The sequence below is a fragment of the Bombus affinis genome, chromosome 11 (genome assembly GCF_024516045.1).
Source record: "Bombus affinis isolate iyBomAffi1 chromosome 11, iyBomAffi1.2, whole genome shotgun sequence".
Taxonomy (NCBI): Eukaryota; Metazoa; Arthropoda; class Insecta; order Hymenoptera; family Apidae; genus Bombus; species Bombus affinis.
Genome location: NC_066354.1, coordinates 1,383,885 through 1,404,915, shown reverse-complemented (window position 1 = coordinate 1,404,915; position 21,031 = coordinate 1,383,885). Strand labels below are relative to the sequence as shown.

Here is a 21,031-nt window from a genome sequence, read left to right as displayed (position 1 = left end):
TATTTATATACGCGCATTAAAATTTTTCTTAATTTTTCCTAATTCTTCTTCGATTTTCTGCTCCAACTTCCTATTTCCAATCATAATATGTATTATACGAGAATTCTGAAATATCATAATGACTATTTATCAACTTTTTAGAACCAACAAGAGGGTATAGTTACATATTAGAGTTAAAAATTTGTCTCCGAAATTCTTTTTGTCCATATTAAAATTATTTATGATAAAACACAAAGATTTGTAAAATTTGTAAAATACAAAGACTTATTATTAAATTGTAATATATGATTGACTACTCATTTAATCTGAAGCTATGCTCCTTGCTATGAAGATATCGTGGATAAACTGATATACTTGTTAGACGACATATATTTTGCTTCAGTAACAACCTTAATCAGTGCACTAACAGGTGGGATTACGTTTTGCATCTTTGAATAACTATACTATACTTTATTCATTCAGATCTCTCTTCGTTCGCTAAAACACTTAAAGGCGTAATCTGTCACATTTAACCAATTCTACGGTCCAACTATGATGAAATGCAGCTCTTGCTTAATTTCTTATGTCAATTTAATTTAATTAATACTAGTTCGCATAATTACTGCTACTATTTTTTTTAATGTTTAAAAGAATGCCAAAAGTACTGATCTAATCCCAAAATCAAACGAAAAGATAGCTTTGACGTGAAACTAATTGGCAATATACCAAACCTCTTTCACCTGTGATGTTCGATTGTATTGTTCGAGTCATTTATCCTACACACACATGCGCGCGCGCGCGCGCACACACACACAAATACATGTACACGTATATTCACAGCCATCCTACATTCGCTTTTCGCAATTTTTTTCTATTTCAATATCAAAAAGAAATCTAAGAAAAACATACTCAATCGACCTATCTTCCCAAACGCATTTTTGCAGTGATTGCCTTCTCCATAAATTGGCCGGTGAACTACGACCTGACTATATTTTTTCCGCTACTTATAAAGCGAACAAGTAACCGCGTGAATTTTAATTAAATCGGCTCGTTATTAATTTAACAGAAGCGAATTTCGATAGAGCGGCAAGTCGTTCATAAAATATTAAACATCACGGCTTAAACGTCATGCAGTGGCGGTTTGTTTTTCGTTTTTTTTTTTCTTTTTTTCCGATCTTGATTCCTCTCTCAGGGACAGAGGGCAGTCCAGCTTTTTAATCATACGGTCAGATTCGGTTTAACGAGCCGAACGATGCGCGTTTCGAATATTTTCGCAATTTCATGGGGATCGACTTCGGCAGCCATGAAAATTGTGGCGTTCCTCGTTAAAGCTCGCGATATTTTTTATTAGTCATCGATATTTGCCGAGTGTGAGGCAACGATACTTGCGTTCGTCCGCTCCACCATTCCGACAGTTGCTTCACTACTTCCAGAAACTGAAGCCAGAACAACTAACCGTGGGTAATCACGCACCGTTTGCCCGGAAAATCAAGGGTAGAGTAGAATCGCGAGCCGACTGGATCGCGATAAAACTTCACCTCCACTTAGCCAAGCCTCATCTGAAACACCGTTACCGATGGAATTCCTGCGAATGAGTGTTACCGTTTGGTTTCCAACTTTCGTCTAACTTCCTGCTGCAATTCAGAGGTTCCGTCGAGAATGTATTACGTGGTTCAATTAGCCGATAGTGTATAGTAGCGTTTGAAAAAGATTGTTGCACTACTTTTTTTTACCATCCTAGTAGTTTTTATCCTGCTAAAAGCATGATCGTTCCAATTCCGGTGTCAAAGAAAATACTTATATTATTTATATACTTATTTATTCTACTTAACTAAAACCACGCTGGATTTCAAACAAAGTTCGTCGAGTCGTTTTCGTGCACAAAATACATTGGGGATTCCATCATGCTTCGTTTGTAATTCATTTGCATACCAGCTAAAGAGCGAGCGTATCTCTTCGTTCGCCTGATCTGATTTTGTTCCAAGTCGAAACGGGTCAAGTGAACCATTCACCGAAGGAATTCGAACGCATTCGTATTCCTATTAACTGCGATTGTTCCAGACTGTTTTTGATCGTCCCTCCATGCGAGCGGTTTATTTAACACTCGGATTTACTTCGAAAATTACCTTCTCGACAGAAATAGAGCTACGTAGTTTCACATTGGAAAGGAAAAAAAAGGAAGAGGTCGGTAAGAAAATTTGCAGTGAAAGAAGGATGATATGGTGCAGGATTTCGTTGCGAGGAAATACGATAATTCCGCGTTGAAAGGAAGGATGGGTATTAATGGGATGAAGAAGTGGAACGTCTTGTCGAGAGTGATTAACGGACGGATTTTGAAACTTGATGACGACGGTGATGTTTTATAAGTTGTAGAAATACGATCCTTTGATGTTAATAATAGCGAGGAGAAGAACGTAAAGTCGATTATCCGTGGCATTGTAAATAGCAAGAAACATATTTGTAAAATCGTGTAATTCAATATTCATATTTTTTTACAATTTCGTTTCAAATATCCACAACTTTATGCGATTCCCTTAAAGGTCACAGTGTATACATTTACTGCGCTTTAAGTTTTTACTTTAATATATGTTAGATTCTAACTAAACTAAATTATATATAAACAGAACTAAATTATCTTTATTTCAACTCTTGACAAAAGAATTTATATATGTAACTTAATGGGTCTTAGAGTAAGGACAAGTAATGATGTTTTAGTTTAACAAGCAATACTCAATACAACGAACTGATTACAATATCGTCGTACGTCTTATTATCATACTCGGCTCTTAACTTCCCGATTCATACTCTCCGGCTCCTCCACTCACACTCTCCGGCTTCTGCACTCACTTTCTCTGACTTCTCAACTCACACTGTACGACTTCTCAACTCACACTGTCTCTAGCATCCCTTTGTCTTTTTCGCCCCATCACGCATGTGTTCCGCAAACATCCGTGGACAGGGTCACGTAGGCCTTTTCCACGAAACTATTCAGTTGAAAGGACCGACGACGCCTCGGCTCTCGCGACATTGTTTATGGTTCGACCGATATCTTGGGCCTTTTTGTCCACGATACTACATATATTTCCTGTTACATAGCTCATCTATTATTATTCGTATTTATTGTAGAAAAACTTCGATATAATGAAAAAGTACTTTCTTTAGATTTAATTGTGAAATGGATTTAATTGTGAAAGTATTAGGATGAAATTTTTATTAGTCTGATCAAACAGATCCTCTTAGCTAGAAGCTCGTATTATATGAACAAAAAATCATAGGTAGAAGAGAGAGTCGGTGAACTTTTGATGTTTGTGTGAATTCCACGAAAAAGTTCAAAGAAATGAAATTCTACTAAATGTATTTTTTATTTTAACATACATATTTTAACATACATATTCTTATTCGTAAGTAGACAAGTGTAAAAAACAATTCATTGTTAATGTAAAAAAAATTTGCGTTATTTACTATTTATTATTGACGAGATCTTTACATTACAACATAGAATATACATCTTTTTATAATTTTATCTTACTCTTTAGATGTATTCTGATATTTACAAATGGGGTTGTATTAGATTGTCCGAAAAGTTTCTTTCGTTTTACAAGGAAATAATAGACGCACAATGTTTTTTGTTTTATATTAGTTTATTGAATTATGCACGAACATACCTAATTCGATACAATAATATAAAACAGAAATTGTCGTTCATCTATTATCACTTTATGAAACGAAAGAAATTTTTCGGACAACCTAATATTTTCTAACTAAGCAGCAAGTCGTTTATCCAATTAGGATTCTACAGTATTTACAATAATTACGATTGCATCGGTAATTTGAATTCATCTTAACAAGTTCTTTCTGACAGTAATTTAAGGGGCTCGTTGAGGATCCTCTTCTTTTCTGCTCAGACACCAACGATTTACAACATCCGCAGGCGCGATAACGCGAAATTACATCTTGTGTACGGTTGACGCATGGCATGCGTCTATTTTCTCGGTGCGCTGGGCTTAATTGTAAATTTGCCTTTGGAGCGACGCGCTAAATCTAGCAGATAAGTGCGCCTATCTACCGCGACACGTCGTTTACCCCCTTTGAAATACAACTGTTCGAGGAAAATTTAGTTTAACGCCCGTTTCGCAACCGTTCGTTTCATAAACGTTTCAATTAAAAGTAAAGCATCGAGGCAGCGCATGCGGGTCACGATAATTTAATGCGACGATGAAAGTCCACGGCGAGTGTGACTGTGGATTTTCAAATGAAACGTACCTGTTATCACATAATCGGTTTTTTCTTTTGTTTCCTTTTTCTTTTTTCTTCTTTTTTTGCTACTCCGATGTAGAATATCTATATTATTTATAGAATCATTGAGGCGAGCAAACGTTCGAAAGATATACATTCAAGTTCATAAATTAAACATACAAGTAATAAAGATTTAATGAGTAAGTAATCATCGTCTCCATGAGTAGCGTCTGAAGAATGATTCGTAGGGATGAGCAGAACAAAAATGTGTGTTGGATGTGTGAAATCTTTGACGCATTCAAGGCTAAATCCTTAATATAAAATAATCCCTAGAAGCTGGAATCTTTTTTTATTTAAATCGAAGGACAAAGTAAATGATACAGCTGGAGCGTCATTAGCTGTTCTATTGTATTTATCTCTGTCTATTCCTTTACGAGTCTGTTTTGCTTATTCTAATTCACTAATCCAGTATGGATTTCACTAATTATTCTAACGACGGAAGTTTCGTGTGTATGTTTATTACGAGTGACAGAGTTTCAAACGTTGGAGGTGCGAAAGAGCAGTGTTTGCACTGAGTGCTTGAGATTAGGGGCGAAAAGGAGTGGAAGGCCACCTAAGGTTAAGGGTGAACGTGACCCAATATTCCCTGTGATTGTCTACGACGTTTGCCTGGATTAAACAGGAGAGATAGAGATATCGAGACCAAAGTAAAGTGCACGGTCGTAAGGATATCGTCCGTATTATATATTGTGCACAAGTTTTAAATCAATTCTTTTAACGGTAAATAAATATACTTTAACGAATTTCTAAGTGTTCTCTTCGTGATGTTGCTCGTTTATGGTTTTCAAGCTCAATTTTGAAAATAAAACGTTGTTATATGGAAACTTCAACTGCTTCTTATTTTGATCAAAAATTTTGTTAGTAAAACAAATTGTAATTATCGATAGGATTTATCTTGAGACAATACCTTTATAATACGACGACGTGATATTATATCTCCGAACTACTACACAGAATTTGGCACAGAGTAACTGTTATAACGTAAGAAACTTCCGGTTGTTCCTCCTGAAATTCAATTCGCAAATTGCTATCGCTAGTTTTACTGCTTGCATGATCCGCCCATAATCTAAAAGTGTGATGAAAAACGTCACTCAACTTGCACGTTGACGCACTTTCGCGAAAGTTTGCGAGCGTGTTATGCGCGGATCAGCCTCGAAGGATTAAACCTGCCGGCGTGCTGAAGAAAGATGTCAGAGATGGAAGAAGAGGGTGGAACACTTGCAACGAACGCAACGCGCTCATTGCCTCTTGTTCGAAGTGCTATATCGTGGAATTACGTCGTTGGCTTAGTATAATAGTAAATTTGATTCACGACGCGCTAACGCCACTACTTCTGTCAAATTATTAGATTTGGTTTATATTCGCGCAATATAATTCGCGAAACATATTTACCATATATACATAATCATTTGGTCTTATTTATTAAATAGACTCTTATACAACGGCTGCAAAACTGCATTAAATTTCGTATTAATTACTTTCATATGAAGGCACAGGTGAAAATCATGGTAAGTTATATCTCTCCTCTCAGTCTCTCGTAGACGAGCAATTTTAAAATTCAAAATAGATACATGTCTTTGTCGCGCTTTTAATATTAAAAGAATATTAATGACTAATTATGCAGACTACGTTATTAATTTTTTTTATAGAGCATCATAAGTATTTTCAATAGGTATATATTCTCAGATCATTCGAACTTTTCAACTATTTTATATCAATGTACTTCGTGATTAAAGTTGAAAAGTCAGCGAAAATAGACTTATGGTATTTCTCTCCTATCATTTTCGTATGACTACAAAACTTTGATACTACGAAGATATTATGAATACTATACTATGAAAACTTAATAGAAAAATACTTCGTTGAAAAATAAGGATACGTTACGACGATGCTTTTCGCGGGTACTGTATCTGCGATTTAAGCGACGAAAAAGCGCGCGATGTTTCATTCACGGGGGAAGATAATGCAGCGCACGAGGTTCACTTGAAAATCATACAATAAAGCAGGGTATAATGGGGAGAGAATGGCAGTGGCTGACGGTGCTCGAAAGGAAATTTAAGATTACTTTCTATGGATTACGATTAATGTTGAAAAGACAGTTATGAAGAGGATGTGGAACAATGAAGATCGAGAGGCGAAGAGAAAAAGGAAGGAAAAACAGTGAAACGGATTCCAGAAGGGAAAAAGACGAGATTCTCGTTGAAACGCCCAGAAATGAAAGGTCGAAGAAATGAAAACGAACGAGATGAAAGTGGACGCGAAAGACATTCTGTCGCAGAATTCCATCTTTCGCCTCTTCTGGAAAGCTGTTAAAATTCATGCAAATTTCACGAGCCGGCTAAATGCACCCGCCAGATTAGCAGCACGCTCGAATAAGCGTCAACTTATATGCTGAACTGGGCGTTCTTCAGTACCTTGAAGATTATTGTCGAAACTCTCTCGTTCCGCCACTTTGGGATCAGAAACTTTTAGACTTCCTACGTTAGGATTTACCTATGAGTGACGCGATCAGACTTTCTCCTTACGTACGTCTGACCATGGACGATATTTTTGCTTGCAATATTCCTCGGAAAGTCGATAACGATAACTGATAATCACTTGCAAGAGTATTGGATTCGCGATAGTGGGTGTTCTGTTAGTTCTATGAGATTGTCTATGCTTCAAATAGTGATTATGATGTTTGGAATTTTTTAATTGTTGTAACGAAGACAATGAAGACAAATGATAAAAGATAACTGGTAACGTAACATAAGCTTGATACACTAGGTCATTAAATGCTAAATCGATGATGTAGCCTCTTCAAAGTGAAATATGATGTAGTTTATTTAAAGTTCGGGAGGGGGGCGGTTTAAATCACTTTGTTGAATCCGAAATTGTTTAAAAAATACGAACCTTTAAATGTTTCAATCTTTACCCACCGGTTTTCACTCTAATTTTTACCGTTATCTCGGAATTTTGTCAAGATATTGATAATTAAAGAGTGTTTGTATCAAACACTGTAATTAGCAGAAAATGAGTTTTTCAGGAAGAAAAAAAAACTTATGTACTAATGTAGTTCAAATCCATGAAAAAGAAAAATTTATCTCTAGAGAACCCTATATGTGCCACTTTTCAACTGTAAAGACAACGTTGCATTGATTTAGATAGATCGCATGGACAAAAGCCAAGAAACGATTAACTAATGTTTATTAGCACTTACATTTTTCTTATGTCGCCATTTTCTAGCATTATTAATAATTATTCAGAAAGAGAAATTGCACTTAAATTCTATACCGCCATGTTGTTATTTATATGTAGACATTCTCCAGTAGAAAATCGAAATTTTTCAATTTTGGCATTTACACTGTTTCCTATAAGCGCACTTCAATTGCATTTAGCTCACAAAAGCTAACATTTCTCTAAATGTTCCGAAACAGTCTTATGCTCTCACAATTGGTTGGTATACTAGTTTGGTTTGTAAACGAATGTCTGAGAAAACACTTTAATTGGAATGGAAGTGAGGTGTGTGTGCGTGACGAAAGAAGGTCAATGGGATCATTAAAGTGTCACACGCAAAAATCATTGGTTGCAGGGTCAAAGTGCTATGCACACTTTGAACTTCAAGTTCGCATTTAGAACTTTAAGGGAAGTTCAAAAATTAAATTTCGACGATCGAACTTCTAACTTATAGCAACTTATTCCGAAGTGAAGTTTCACTTACCTCGGTTATTTCCTTTATTGTTCTGATCATTAGGGCTATAAAAATGGATCCAATTTTTGTCGAGCTCGTTTAGCAGAAGTTCCGAGTTCGTTTCCAATAAAACCGATTCCCATACAACTTGTATACATTGTATCGCGTTAGTTTTAACTCGGACGGAGCTCTTCCTATAGTTTCACGATCTCGAGAAGTACCGTGGGACATTCGTGGCTCTTCACCCTCCTTGAACTTGCTCATATACCGGTGAACATCCCGTGGACCGAACTATAGTCGACGTTGGCGGCAATTCGCGACAAAGAGAATTATCCTTAATTCCGCGCAGTCGATAACACCGTTTTGCGAGAAGTTCTCGAACTCCTGTCGAACTTTGTTCCGTGCAAGTTGCCCACCTTTCTACACTCAACCTGTTTCTATCCTTTGTCTCCACGCGACATTGTTGCCCGCTGACAATATCTACGCGAATTTTCCATCTAAACGGATTAACACGTACACCACGTATGGCACGCATTTGAGTCGACGCATATACATATCTACGAGTCATAGTTCATGTACAGTATCATAAATGTGAGGGGTAAATTAAGAATCCTGAAATTCGGAAAAAATATTTCATAATAATTCGTACATACTAAACGCGTATTTAAAGTTTCACGATATAACGACAGATATCGTACAAAAATTTTTTGCTTTTTTATTAGTATATAGCATCGTAGGAGATGAAAATCGGATCTGTAGTGAATATGTTAATTCCGTGCAGATCATTCGCATCATTCACTGAAATCTTCATTCGTTTCTTTGTAGAACAATTATTATCGAATCGAGAATCGAGCGCTCGCGTAAATAGGACGAGCAGATTGAAACGAGACGCTTATTAGTCTTACTCTTTACACGAGACAAACTTTCGAACAATTAATTTCATCGCGCGCTTCGTTAAAATTTTTCCAGCCGGTTGCACGACGTAAAATTGATCGAAAAGGGGAATATTTAAAGAGATACTCGTCGCTCTGACATTCATTGCAAGCATGCACGATTGTATAAGTGTATTGCGCGTGCACATTTATGAATACAGACCTGATGATATCAATAATCTACAGCACTGAATAAATTGGAAAAACGAATAGTGAATATAATATTCACAAATTTTCTGTTGCGTTTAAATTTTCTTCCATATGATGATATTTAAGATATAAAATTTGAATCTTTGTCGTTAAATGTTTATGTTTTTATAAGAGATTTAGAGATACAAAAATGTACAGAATGCATGCGCTACTAAAAATTATATAAGATACCCAAGTATAGTATAAGTTATAATATTTACAGGATGAAACAAACCTTTGCTTAGATTTTTCTGTTTCTTTAATTGTACTCATTAAAACATGAACTTGCGCAAACATCCATAATCTAATGATCGTAAAAAAATAATTCACTGGTGCCAATTATATAATACAAAGTTGCAAGCGCGAAATTATTACGAAGAACCCTTCATTATAGCAATAAAGGGTAGTACACGTGCAGTCATCGAACGCACTGGTGAAATCGATTCTTGTTCACCAGCGAACAGATTAAAAGCACGCGACGATAAAAGTTTCACACTCGATTCGTCGACGTATCTCTGATTTTCTTTTTTTGATGATTTTCTCTTTTTAGTCTTTTTATCCTTCTTTCTCCTTTTCATTCGTCAAATGGTCATCGAGCAAACCGAGAGACGATAATAGAACAAATAAATTCGTTCCTATCGGAATAAACGCGGCCGTTGCAAATTGAAAAATGACAATTTGCTTTAATTAACGTGTCGATGCGTTCTCATTAATTCAACGAGCACTACGCCGCCGCTCCGTCTGCGATTTTCGCTTTATTTATTGAAATTAAAACCGTGGCTTTCATTAAATATCGAGAAATCACGGTCCGTCATTTTCTAGCTGGCTGCGAATGCACCCTGGAATTCATTTCATCCATGCTATGGAGCAAATCAAGATCGAATTCGAGATGGTTTCAGTCGTTTGATGGGAACGGTTTGCCATTGGTATTTGGCTGTTTTGAATTGGTAAACTAATCGTGAAGCACTTGTGGACGTGGATCTTCAAATTGCATTAGTAGGTATGCTTCCGCCCGGGATTAATAAATCAACCGACACTTATTTATTTTTTGGACAAAATGGTTTTTTAGAATGTGAATACGACTTTCTAGATTGATTTCGTTCGTCTATAAGTAAAACTTCATTTATATAAATTCTATTTATTCGAGCATCCGATTAAATAAATTCTTCCGTGTTGAAGTCGATTTTTTAAACGTGATCACGAATCTGTGCACTGCTATTATACAAACTCGAATACATACGAATTATTTGTTGCCCAAAAAGCTCATATAAATTTTGGAGTTGTGAGGTTTTATTATATCGAGTGGAATTGCAATACGCAAGACTTTATACTATAAAATAACCTATATTATGGTATAAAGTATTATCTACGTGAATTAATAAAGTATCAATTAGCATTTACTTTAAATGTTGAAATTACATATTGTGAAAGATACGCATATACGTTTTAGCAATTATTTTGTCCAAAGGCAAGTGTCAGATAACGTATGGACGGAAATGTAATTCAAGTTGCAATTTCCAAGGACTGGATCAGTGATTTTCAACTGTTCTCGTCTCATCGCACACATATATTAATCACTGAAATTCTGCGGCTCACGGAAAAGGAAAAGGAAAAAGAAAAAGAAAAGGAAAAGGAAAAGAGGTCAGTGCCTCTGATTGAAAGATCAAGTACTGCACGTTTTAAAAATTCCTGCGGCATACGGGTGGAATGTTACAAGTCTGGATTTATGGTTTTGAGAGATCCTAGGCAGAGGAAATTGGCTTCTAAATATACTTGGAATTTTTATTTTTACTTTTATGACTCTTTCGTATAATCGCTCTCATAAATATTATAACACCTACGAAAACTAAAATAAACGAAAGAACTTATTCAGAACTTATTGAAAATTCTGAAATTATTATTTTGTTTGGAACTTTGAAGTATGAGGAATCTAAACACGGTGTCACAAAATATAAGATTGACTTTAGACATGAAAACGATGAGAAGTTTTTTAGAAACACATTGACATTTGTATTTTCATAGGTTCTATTTTATAATACTTCTTTTACATCATTCATTTGGGTTATTTATCTGGAACTTCAAATATACTGGTGTATCTTGATCTTGCTATCTAATATAGAAATCCAAAACTCAGAAATCGTTTCAGGTTAATCAATACACAACCTATCTTTTTTAAGTGTTGAAAGAAGTGGGTCGAATCTTGATTTAGTTTCGGATCAATATCTGCTTTTTATTATTCATAATATCATAGTCGAGAGTATTTTAATATTTTCACGAATATATATTCAATGAAATTATAATTATTAACTGAATACTGATGCCGCAAAATGAAAATTCTTGAATAGTTTCTTTTTGAAACAGAAAGAAAGAAAATTTAAACTTCGTCCAAAAAAGAAAAACACTGTAACATATCACTGCAATTGAAAATAATTTACATGATGTACATACACTTTTAATAAACTGACAAAAACCTGTTCTGACGAAAAATTGTCAACAAATTTTTATTTAATAAAAAATCAGAGTCATTATAGTTTTGTTAAAATAACACCATACAATTCTTCCTATACGATATCGCAGATAACATCGAGAGAAATTCATCAGCAAAATCGGATTAATTTCCCTTACTTTTTAATAAATAGTCCATTCCATTTTCTTTCGTTTTAAACCACATTTTTACATTTTGCTTCTTTAAAATAGCTCGATACGATTCTTTCTGTCAAGTACTGTAGGCAATGTCAGGGCAAATATCAGATTAGATTTTCTTATTTTCTAATAACTCGCATCACTAATAAGATCCTCTCAAAATCCATAGTAAATTTGTATGTACAACCAAGAGAAAGTTTCAATTGTTCCAAGATACAGTTGAAATTAATGTAATGTTCCTTCAGTTGTCTAGATTCCTTTCCTATCCTATTCTACTATACTATATCAAACCACTCGACTCGGTTCGATCGCGAGCCAATCGACGATCGTCCGCGATTTCGACGGAGTCGAGAGTGGCCCTTAGATTGATTCTTTTCGAGATGTTGAAGCAGGACGATTGTAGCAATTAGTGCTTAATTGCCGCTGCTTCGAGGCCACTGAAAACGGTGGCTAGGATAGTCCTTGAACCATTTCCTTGCTCTTCAAACAAGGCAGCTGGTTTTCCTTCGATTTATCATTCACAATATAGACGGCTATACGATCTTGTCCGAAGGAACGGAACAGGGGAAGACACGCCGTTAATCCGACCATTGAAAATTTAATAAGCCCTGTGTCGTCGGTTGCAACGTTCGGTTTCAGTGAAATAATTTTGCGGTGAAGATGGCGACTCGTCGTTTTAATTCCTGTTCTCGAGTACGGCCGAGGACATTCTGAATTTAAGCTACGGTTTAATCATTGCTTCGAGACAAGGGGCTGATTGAATATCGAATTAACGTGTCCCGTGATAATTTCGAGGGCGAGGAACTTTCCAGATATTTTTAATTAGATTAGCTTTCGTTGGCTTCCGAAAATGATTTTCCCTCTATTTAGAATTTCAATTGAATCTTTCAACTAATTCTGTATCATTTGTTATTCATTTATCGTTCCAATTGTGCGTGCAAATGAATGAATGTTGTAAAAATTCGAAAGATGAATACACGAATTATCTAGTAGTCATTCCTTCGATAAAATAATAGGTACATCTGAGATGATAATAGATTCAACAAATGATCGATCCGCGATTTTGGCAAAAATTCAATGTTTTTCAAATATTCCATGATTTTTCTTATTTTAAAATACATCATTCTGATAATGGTAATAATACAATATGATATAATATAATATAATATAATATAATATAATATAATATAATATAATATAATATAATATAATATAATATAATATAATATAATATAATATAATATAATATAATATAATATAATATAATATAATATAATATAATATAATATAATATAACATAATATAATATAATATAATATAATATGATATAATATAGTATAATATAATATAATATAATAATATTATAATAATCTGTGCTAATAAATAGTGCTAATAATAGTTTGTATATATTAAAGGCACGATATTAACGTTAGTTATCCCACATCGAAGAAACTTTATTTCGTCGTCAATTCGTTAAAATTTTTATATTTCTATAATGAGTATCTCGATAAGAATCGGATCGTGTTTTACGCGAGTTTTCCTATCTCGTTTCGTGGCAATTAACGAAAACTTGATCTCCAAACATGCTAAAATTCAACGTTTACAGCGATTCGAAGGCGGCTCGCGAACTTATGAGTTGTCGAGGCCGGAAGTTCGCCACTTTGCACTTTGCACCGACGCAGCGTCGAAGTTACGAATGAATTGGTTTGTTAAAGGTTGTTTACGAATCAAGAGAGTATAAATCAACCTTTAATATCAACAACAGTTAATTTACCATTGAAGTAATGAAATATTTGCTTCTTTGCCTGAGAAAGACCAAGTCTCAAAATATCTTGCGAGCTTTTTCTTCTTTCTCTTTAGCCTTACTAACGATTTAGTTTCTTGTTCGTTGAGATTCTTGACCTTTATAGACTGCTGAATGCGCCACAGATACAAAGAAAGATTGACAGAGTAAGGAATTATTTTACAATTGTTCGCGATGTATATAAAAGAAATTGCTATAGACATTTAATTCAACTATTTGAAAGGAATATTTGTTATTGTCATTCTGGAAACTTTTCAATCTAGCCTTCGTAAGTTGAAGTTAACAATAGCGGGGTGAAAATTTTAAGAGATCTTTCAATTTTTCAGTCTTAAATCATTCAGTGTATAACGTATTGTATTAATTGTGTCTTATAGAAAATTACGTTTGACAGAACAGTCTTCTTTAGAAATTTATTTCGTTCCAGAGTTGAATTCGACGTCTCCGTCGACAGGCGAACTGGGTGAATTAGTCGAAGACGTCGAGAACGATGAATTAACCAAGGACACAGACGACGATGAAGATACTGTTGAAGATATCCTTTACATGCGTGGCGCGTCATTCACGATACACCTAGACCCGCCGCCAGAAAATTCAACTACAAATTCCACGAAGATTAGCGAGGAAACTGGCGCTCCTCTCGATCGAGCCGAGCTACGAGCCACGTCTCAGGTTAGCGATAAACTTTTCTCAGAGGCGTATAATACGATACAACACAATGAAGCTTGATATTGTTTCGGAAATTCATAAATTAGCTTATGCAACAAACTGATTGATATAAATCGATTAATTAATAAGTGATAATATTGATATTATATTATCTGTTAAATTAATAAAAACATCCCTTATTCGATTCAAAACATTATCTGTGGCCACATTAACATTATCGAATTAGAATCTGCTTTACTACCTGATTTCATCAGTTAACTATCACAGAATATTCACAAAAGTTCAGTATGGTATTTAACCATGTTTCATATATTTTTAAAAATATTGTGTTACTCCAAATGTTAAAGTGGTAGTCTTGATCAGTCGATGTATTTTATTATATTCCGTACATTTATTATGCATTTTTGCATAAACCTTCCTAAGAATTGCTGCTTTAATTTTTACATCAAACAATTAAAAAAAAAATTTGCAATTAAAAAAAAATCTGTGGCATCGATTAATAGAAAGTGCATCGTTTTCCAGGAAGAAAGAAAAACTTTTTTATAAACATGTAATATCTTCGAATATTTCCCTCTCATTACAAACTTTTCAAAGATCCCTATACAAATAGAGTTTTGCGAATAAAATTTCTATTTTTTGAATTTTGCGTTACGAATCATAAGTCTCGAGACAGAAAAAATTGTTTTCGCCTCGAAATGACAAATCCTGTTTTATCCTCTTTTTTTGTTTTTATTTTTTTTTTATTCTGCTGCGATCTCGTTCCTTGTAACTCTGAATGATCGATCTAACAGCCGTCGATGCGCAGTTATCCGAGCGGGATTTGTCCGGAAGCGTTCGAACGCAATTTTGCGATCCGTTGTTTATTATCATTCCTCGTCGGTTCGTCGTATTCATTCCGCGTGTTTCCCTCTTTTTTTCGTATTTTTTATTTTTTTCTTTCTATCTTTATTATTTTATTATTAACTCTAAAACGTAAACGTAGAATATCGCGCGGTTCAAAGTAATCAGGGTAATTGGAAAATTGGTGCAGCTATTCGCTGGATGTACATATATAGTTGCAGTCTGGAGTTCAGCTCTATAATAGCGAAACGAATCCGTATGTATCCATTCTCGTTGGTTTTTCTGCGATCCACTTGAACCTTTGGGTTACTAAAAATCCTATCCACTGGTTGTTACTCGTCATGGAAATTTTGATTGTAATATTCGATATACAGTGGCCGTAACAAGCATTGATACACCATTTATTATTATATTTATATAATTTATATATACTAATTACAATATTTATATTATTTATTATAGCATTTACATGGTAATTAATTAGATTCAGATATATTGAATTTCATATTGTAGTATCGTGGACAAAGGACTTGAGAGATATCGGGCGAATTATAAACAAGCGGTTGCGGAACATGTGCGTGGTGGGGCTAAGACAAAAGACGTGAGGCTTAGAAAAAAGACAAGGGGTTGATAAGGGACGAAGACGAATTAACAGTCAGTGTGAGTTGAGAAGTGCGAATTTCGTTATCGAGGGAGTATTGCTAGCGTTGTCGAAAGAGCGTTGGATTCGTGATGATGAGAGTTGCAAATTAACTATCTAGTTGTCTTAATTATAATACGTTATTGTGATTAGTTCATGTTAGATAACCATCGTTTTCTATTTAACCAACATCTGTTTAATCCATTTTATGTTAAATAACCATCGTTTTCTGTTTAACCAACATTTGTTTAATCCATTTTATGTTAATGAACTAATTGTAGTAAAGATCTTACAGTATTATGTAGTAGTATACTTTCATATGACTACAAAAGTCTAATACTCTCAAAATCAAACGTAGAACGAGATAGAAAAATGCTTCGTTGGAGAATAGGGACATGTATGAATACTTTCTATAACCGTTGTATATATGCAGACTTGTTCACATCAGATGTACGAATTTTATTTGAGCACAGTGTTCTTATATTCCATTATTTTGTATAGTTAATAAAAGCTTAATAAGACGAATATACTCGGGTTCGAAACAGATACAAAGTTATAACCAGGAAAACTTCTCTACTGGAATATTGACGTTACGCCAAACATATCAGTTACGTATGGTTAGTCGAATCGACAGGTTTGGTTTTCTCGCTCGCGAAATTGGAACGCCCGATAAATTATTTTCAATTTCAGCACCTGAAATGTCAAAAACTATAAGGTGTATTTGAATGAAGTTACGAACTTATTGATTATTTATCGTTCGCGATTGCCATTTGGAAATTTCATTTATTTAAAGCTAGATAATACATCGTTAAAGCAGAGTAAAACATTCCATAAGCTTTACTTTCCTGTGCATCGCAAACAGTCGATAGCAATGTTAATCATAATACATTAATTATGGATACGGAAATTCAAAGAGAAATAGGAAGTTAAAATATAACACGAATTTTCGAAAGGTAGAGAAAGCTAAAACGCGTTTCATAAGGCTTTCCTTTCCTCATTTCAATTAATCCTCAATAAAATTTCAAAGTCTCTGAAAACTACACTCCTTATCCGCGTCTAATCTCATTTCCCTATGAAAAACAGAGAAAGAAGAGTGGAAACACGGCTGTTTTAAAAAGCCCCGCTCGTTTCCACACAACCCGGACTTCCTCCGGCCTCGTTCACCCGGTCTTCCGGCTAAAAATGTCGCGACGCGTGCAACAGGTTCTCCGTGAACCACCTCCATTTCGTTTCTGCCATCTCGAATCATTTCTGTTTCCCTCCAAATCTACGCTAACATTAAAGAAATAACTCTCTTTCTCTACTTCCTTTCAAATCTACGTTAGCATCAAAAGAACGAGCAAAGAAGAACCTTTACTTATATTCAAAGCTATGTTAACACTAAAAGATTATGTCTGCCTTTATTTCTTTCCAATCCTATAGTGTGCATTAATAGGCGAAGGATAATTTTCTTCGTTATATCTCTGCTCTTATTTATTTATATAAAAGCAGCATATACTTACTTCGGAAATTTATCCATTTATTCACTCGTTTTAATAATCCTCCATTTTCCTTCAAATTTATTACTGAAACGAGGAAAACAAGCACTTCTCTACATATGTATTTCCAAAGTTACATTTGAAACCTTCTTTCCTACATTCCTGTAAAGTTAACATTTAGAAAACGACTCCTTTCTTTGCTTTTTTTCAAATATAAATAGAATAATATCAGATAATTCTCTTTTTTACTTAGCCTAATGGAAATCTACATTAAAAGCAAAAGCTTTTATCTTTCTCTCCGCTTCCATTTAGGTTAATCGATAAAAATACCGATATTTCTTCAATGTCTCGCAAAGCTATTCTATCCGAGAAAAGAAAATGAATAACATAATTTCTTACAAATCTAAACCAAATATAGATGCATGTTAATTTATCGAGGAACAATTCATTGTCTATTCAGGGTCCGAATTTGGAACAGAAGCTACCATCCACGATGGAGAGTATAGTGACCACGGAACCAGCATGTTCGCTAGATTGTGGTCCAGCCGGAAACTGCTATATCGAGCTGAACCACGGGGACGACGTTGACCTAATCGACAACGATGATGCAAACGACGATGCCTCGATGGCCATGGATCTCGAAGGAAACGACGTGGCACCGAGACGGAAGCAAGGACCGTTCAGGCAACGGTGTCAATGCCCCCTTGGCAGAGGTGGAGATCGATGTGAACTCGGTGAGTAATATTTTTCAATTTGAATACAAGCATACGTCTAATATATAGTGGGTACAAAAAATATTTGTACCTCTACTTATATTATGCATATATTATATTATTGCATTTATTATTGTACTCATAGTACAATAGGAAAAAGAAAGTCTAAAGTTGCTCGAGTTTAGGGAGTTCAAATTTAGCAAAGTTTAAAATTGCACAGTTGCTATTTGAAAGAACTTGTTTGTGTATATGCATGTATTAGCAACTGCTGTATCAGCTATCTTTCATCATGTTGCTGATTCATTTATTTCAAAATGTATATTACATTTATTCGCCGCTCTTGTCAAATATTATTCTGTTTTGTAAAATTATGCTATTTTTCCTACTGTAAATCCAACTGTAATAAATTTCATATTATTTGGTAGTACTTTCAAAAATTTTACAATTTTTTGCGAAAATTACAAAAATTTGTTATTGTGTAAATAATACGTAAAACCTAATTAAAAAGTGTTTCATTGAAAAAGATAAAGGTTTATACAGATACCTTTCGTCGCCACTGTTTTTACAAGCATGCTTCGCGTTCTCCCTTTTGCGTTTCACTATTTGATACTAATACGTATGATCGAATACGGGGTCGAAAGTATCTCGTGGAGAAGTTCGTTGACATCGAGAGTGCATAGGGCTCTTGGACGAGAGCCAATGCTCGACTTGAGCGAGAATTCATCAGCGTGTGACACTCGAGAAATCGATCGCCTGGGGATTTCACAGGGGAGCACATTTAATTATCCAACTGGACCTTTCGGTAGGGTTGAAAAGGGGTTCGAAGTTCAGAATACTGGAACGGATACTGTAGCATGCGGTGCTATTCTACTATACAGAATTTAAACGATGGAAAAAATCAATCATTCTTACTTCTGCAAGTAGACCAATCTATTGTAACAAAAGCGTGACAGTCTATAACGATTTTTAGATAAGAAAGGATTATATTTGCCATATGAAAGGCACATTTGGACAGTACTTTATATTTGAAGTAATGAATTAACTAAATAATAATTTCTACGTATAATTATTACATAATCCGTCGTCTACGTATCTAGTCATAATTATATCTATAGAAATATCTACATATCTAGAAATAATAATACAGTAATAACAAAGAATAATTTGCCATTTGTCTAATATAGTATTGTTGATAATTGTGGATCTTAATTGCCGAAATAAAAGTAAAGGAACGCTAAGGTTACACTTAGAATTCATACTAAAATAATTTTAGATTTATTTAATAAACGATTTCCAGGATCTTCGTCGATATACATTTGCACGCGTCTCAGCACTCTCTTTGTCTCACCATCTTCCATACCACACTGCCAACGGAACAGTTACATTCATCTGTTTTTCAAGACGCCGCACACACACATACTTCCACACACTCATATTCATATACGTATGTCACTACTACGCGGCCAATCTAGTTTAGCACACAAAATTATACATATCTCAATAAGCATGTGTGTTATGCCATATTGCAATTAGGAAATTGAAATTTCTGCATATGGTCCTCGTTTAATATCTAGGGGCTGTTATAATAAAGCTATAAAATTAAAGATAACCTTCAATAAAATTATGTTAACATCATAATTGTCCATTGCTCACCGAAACTGCTTCAATTTCGCGAATAAGCGAAGCGTTAAGAAGCCGTTGATCGGTACATAGACAGATTTAGAAGACAACTTATCAGAACAGGGAACCATGTTGCCGCTCTAGTTTGCGGTATGGTGCCACGTGATTTTGCGCCAACACGCGTCTGCGAATTGCAAATTCCGTTCACCAGGCCACTAGGGTTCGTCCGGGTTACAACACTTTGATCTTAGAACCATTACTCCACGGTATCGCTCAACTGCAGCGGGTGACACAATTCAATTCAACGCGAGACCATCGTGCAATTAGAGTTTCACCATGCTAACGCAATTATATGCGCTCGACGTTTAACTTTGTTCTAACGTGCCCTGCTGTGCTGTGAAATGATCGTTAAAAACGATTTTCTAAATGTGCGCGTTCCACATCCTCTGGAAATTTGAAATTTCACCCGCTTTAGAATTGCGCGATGTTTCATTGAAGGTTACATCGTGAGGTTTTGCTGGTGTTTTTATCGAATTTTTTATTTTAACTTCAACCCCTTCATGAGGATAACAGAATAGTATGTGATGATGTATATTAAATCGTTGAGAGTTTCGTGAAAATTATTAGAGGTTAGTAGAAATTGGATAATGTAATGATACTAGATAATGAGATAGTGTAACTGAGTAGAGTGCTTTTTAATGATAATTATTCGGTATAAGAATATGGTCAAACATAGTATTATTTAATTGATCTAGTTTATAAAATGCGCAAGATGAATTTGTTAAAACCGTTTTCATTTTATTGTTGAGGCATTTCTGCACCATCGATGATCGATGATCTTTGTTTCACGGGAAATGCTGATACCACAACAAGCATTTTTGTTTCCCACGATGCGACATTTTTGTTAGCGCGGTTCCGGTGAAAGGTCTGTGAGTATACCGTCGGTTGCGTTCTACCATCGTATCGATGCGGTGATAACCAGTTTTATTTCATCGAATATCGTTATTCTATACAATATACACTTTTATTTTACAGCAGAATGATACAAATAAAGGGAAACGTAGATTCGGGAATAAAATTGTAAATCGTAACATATAAATTATACATCCTCATGGAAAATTTTTAAGCGAATGGAGAAAAAAGATACTAAATATAGCGTAGTTATTCAAGTTGATCAAATTCGAAACAAATGCTTCGGGCAAATGCAAAGTTTCATCAGCGGATACTGTATAAACCTCCGCTAGAAATAAAAAAAAAAGAAAGAAGAGGAAAGAAACGAAAGATTAGGATTTCGATAAAAATGTTAAATATATAAACAATTAAAAATATTTCGCAGGACACTAATAAGCTCCATCAATTCTATAAATATCTTTTTAGAGCAAAATTCCCTGGATAAATACAAATGTTATACGTACACCAATTTCCTCTATCAATTCTGCTCAAATCAAATGTCGTTAAACTACCGGGCTACAAATAAAAATAAAAAAAGAAAGTCGAAAGCTTTAATTCAACAGATATGGTCACAATTCGTCAGAATTCGGAGATGCCTGGCATAATAGCT

At 34.8% G+C, this 21,031-nt stretch overlaps 1 protein-coding gene across 4 annotated transcripts in view; it reads left to right on the top strand.

The window, feature by feature from the left end:
- Window positions 1–21,031, top strand: part of LOC126922042 (pikachurin) — a 264,697-nt gene that overhangs the window by 91,053 nt on the left and 152,613 nt on the right. For all 4 annotated transcript variants that reach the window (XM_050734216.1, XM_050734219.1, XM_050734217.1 and 1 more), the window contains exons 4-5: window positions 13,938–14,182; window positions 17,598–17,871. In XM_050734216.1, coding sequence (XP_050590173.1) covers window positions 13,938–14,182; window positions 17,598–17,871 — 519 coding nt within the window. The remainder of the gene's footprint in view (window positions 1–13,937; window positions 14,183–17,597; window positions 17,872–21,031) is intronic.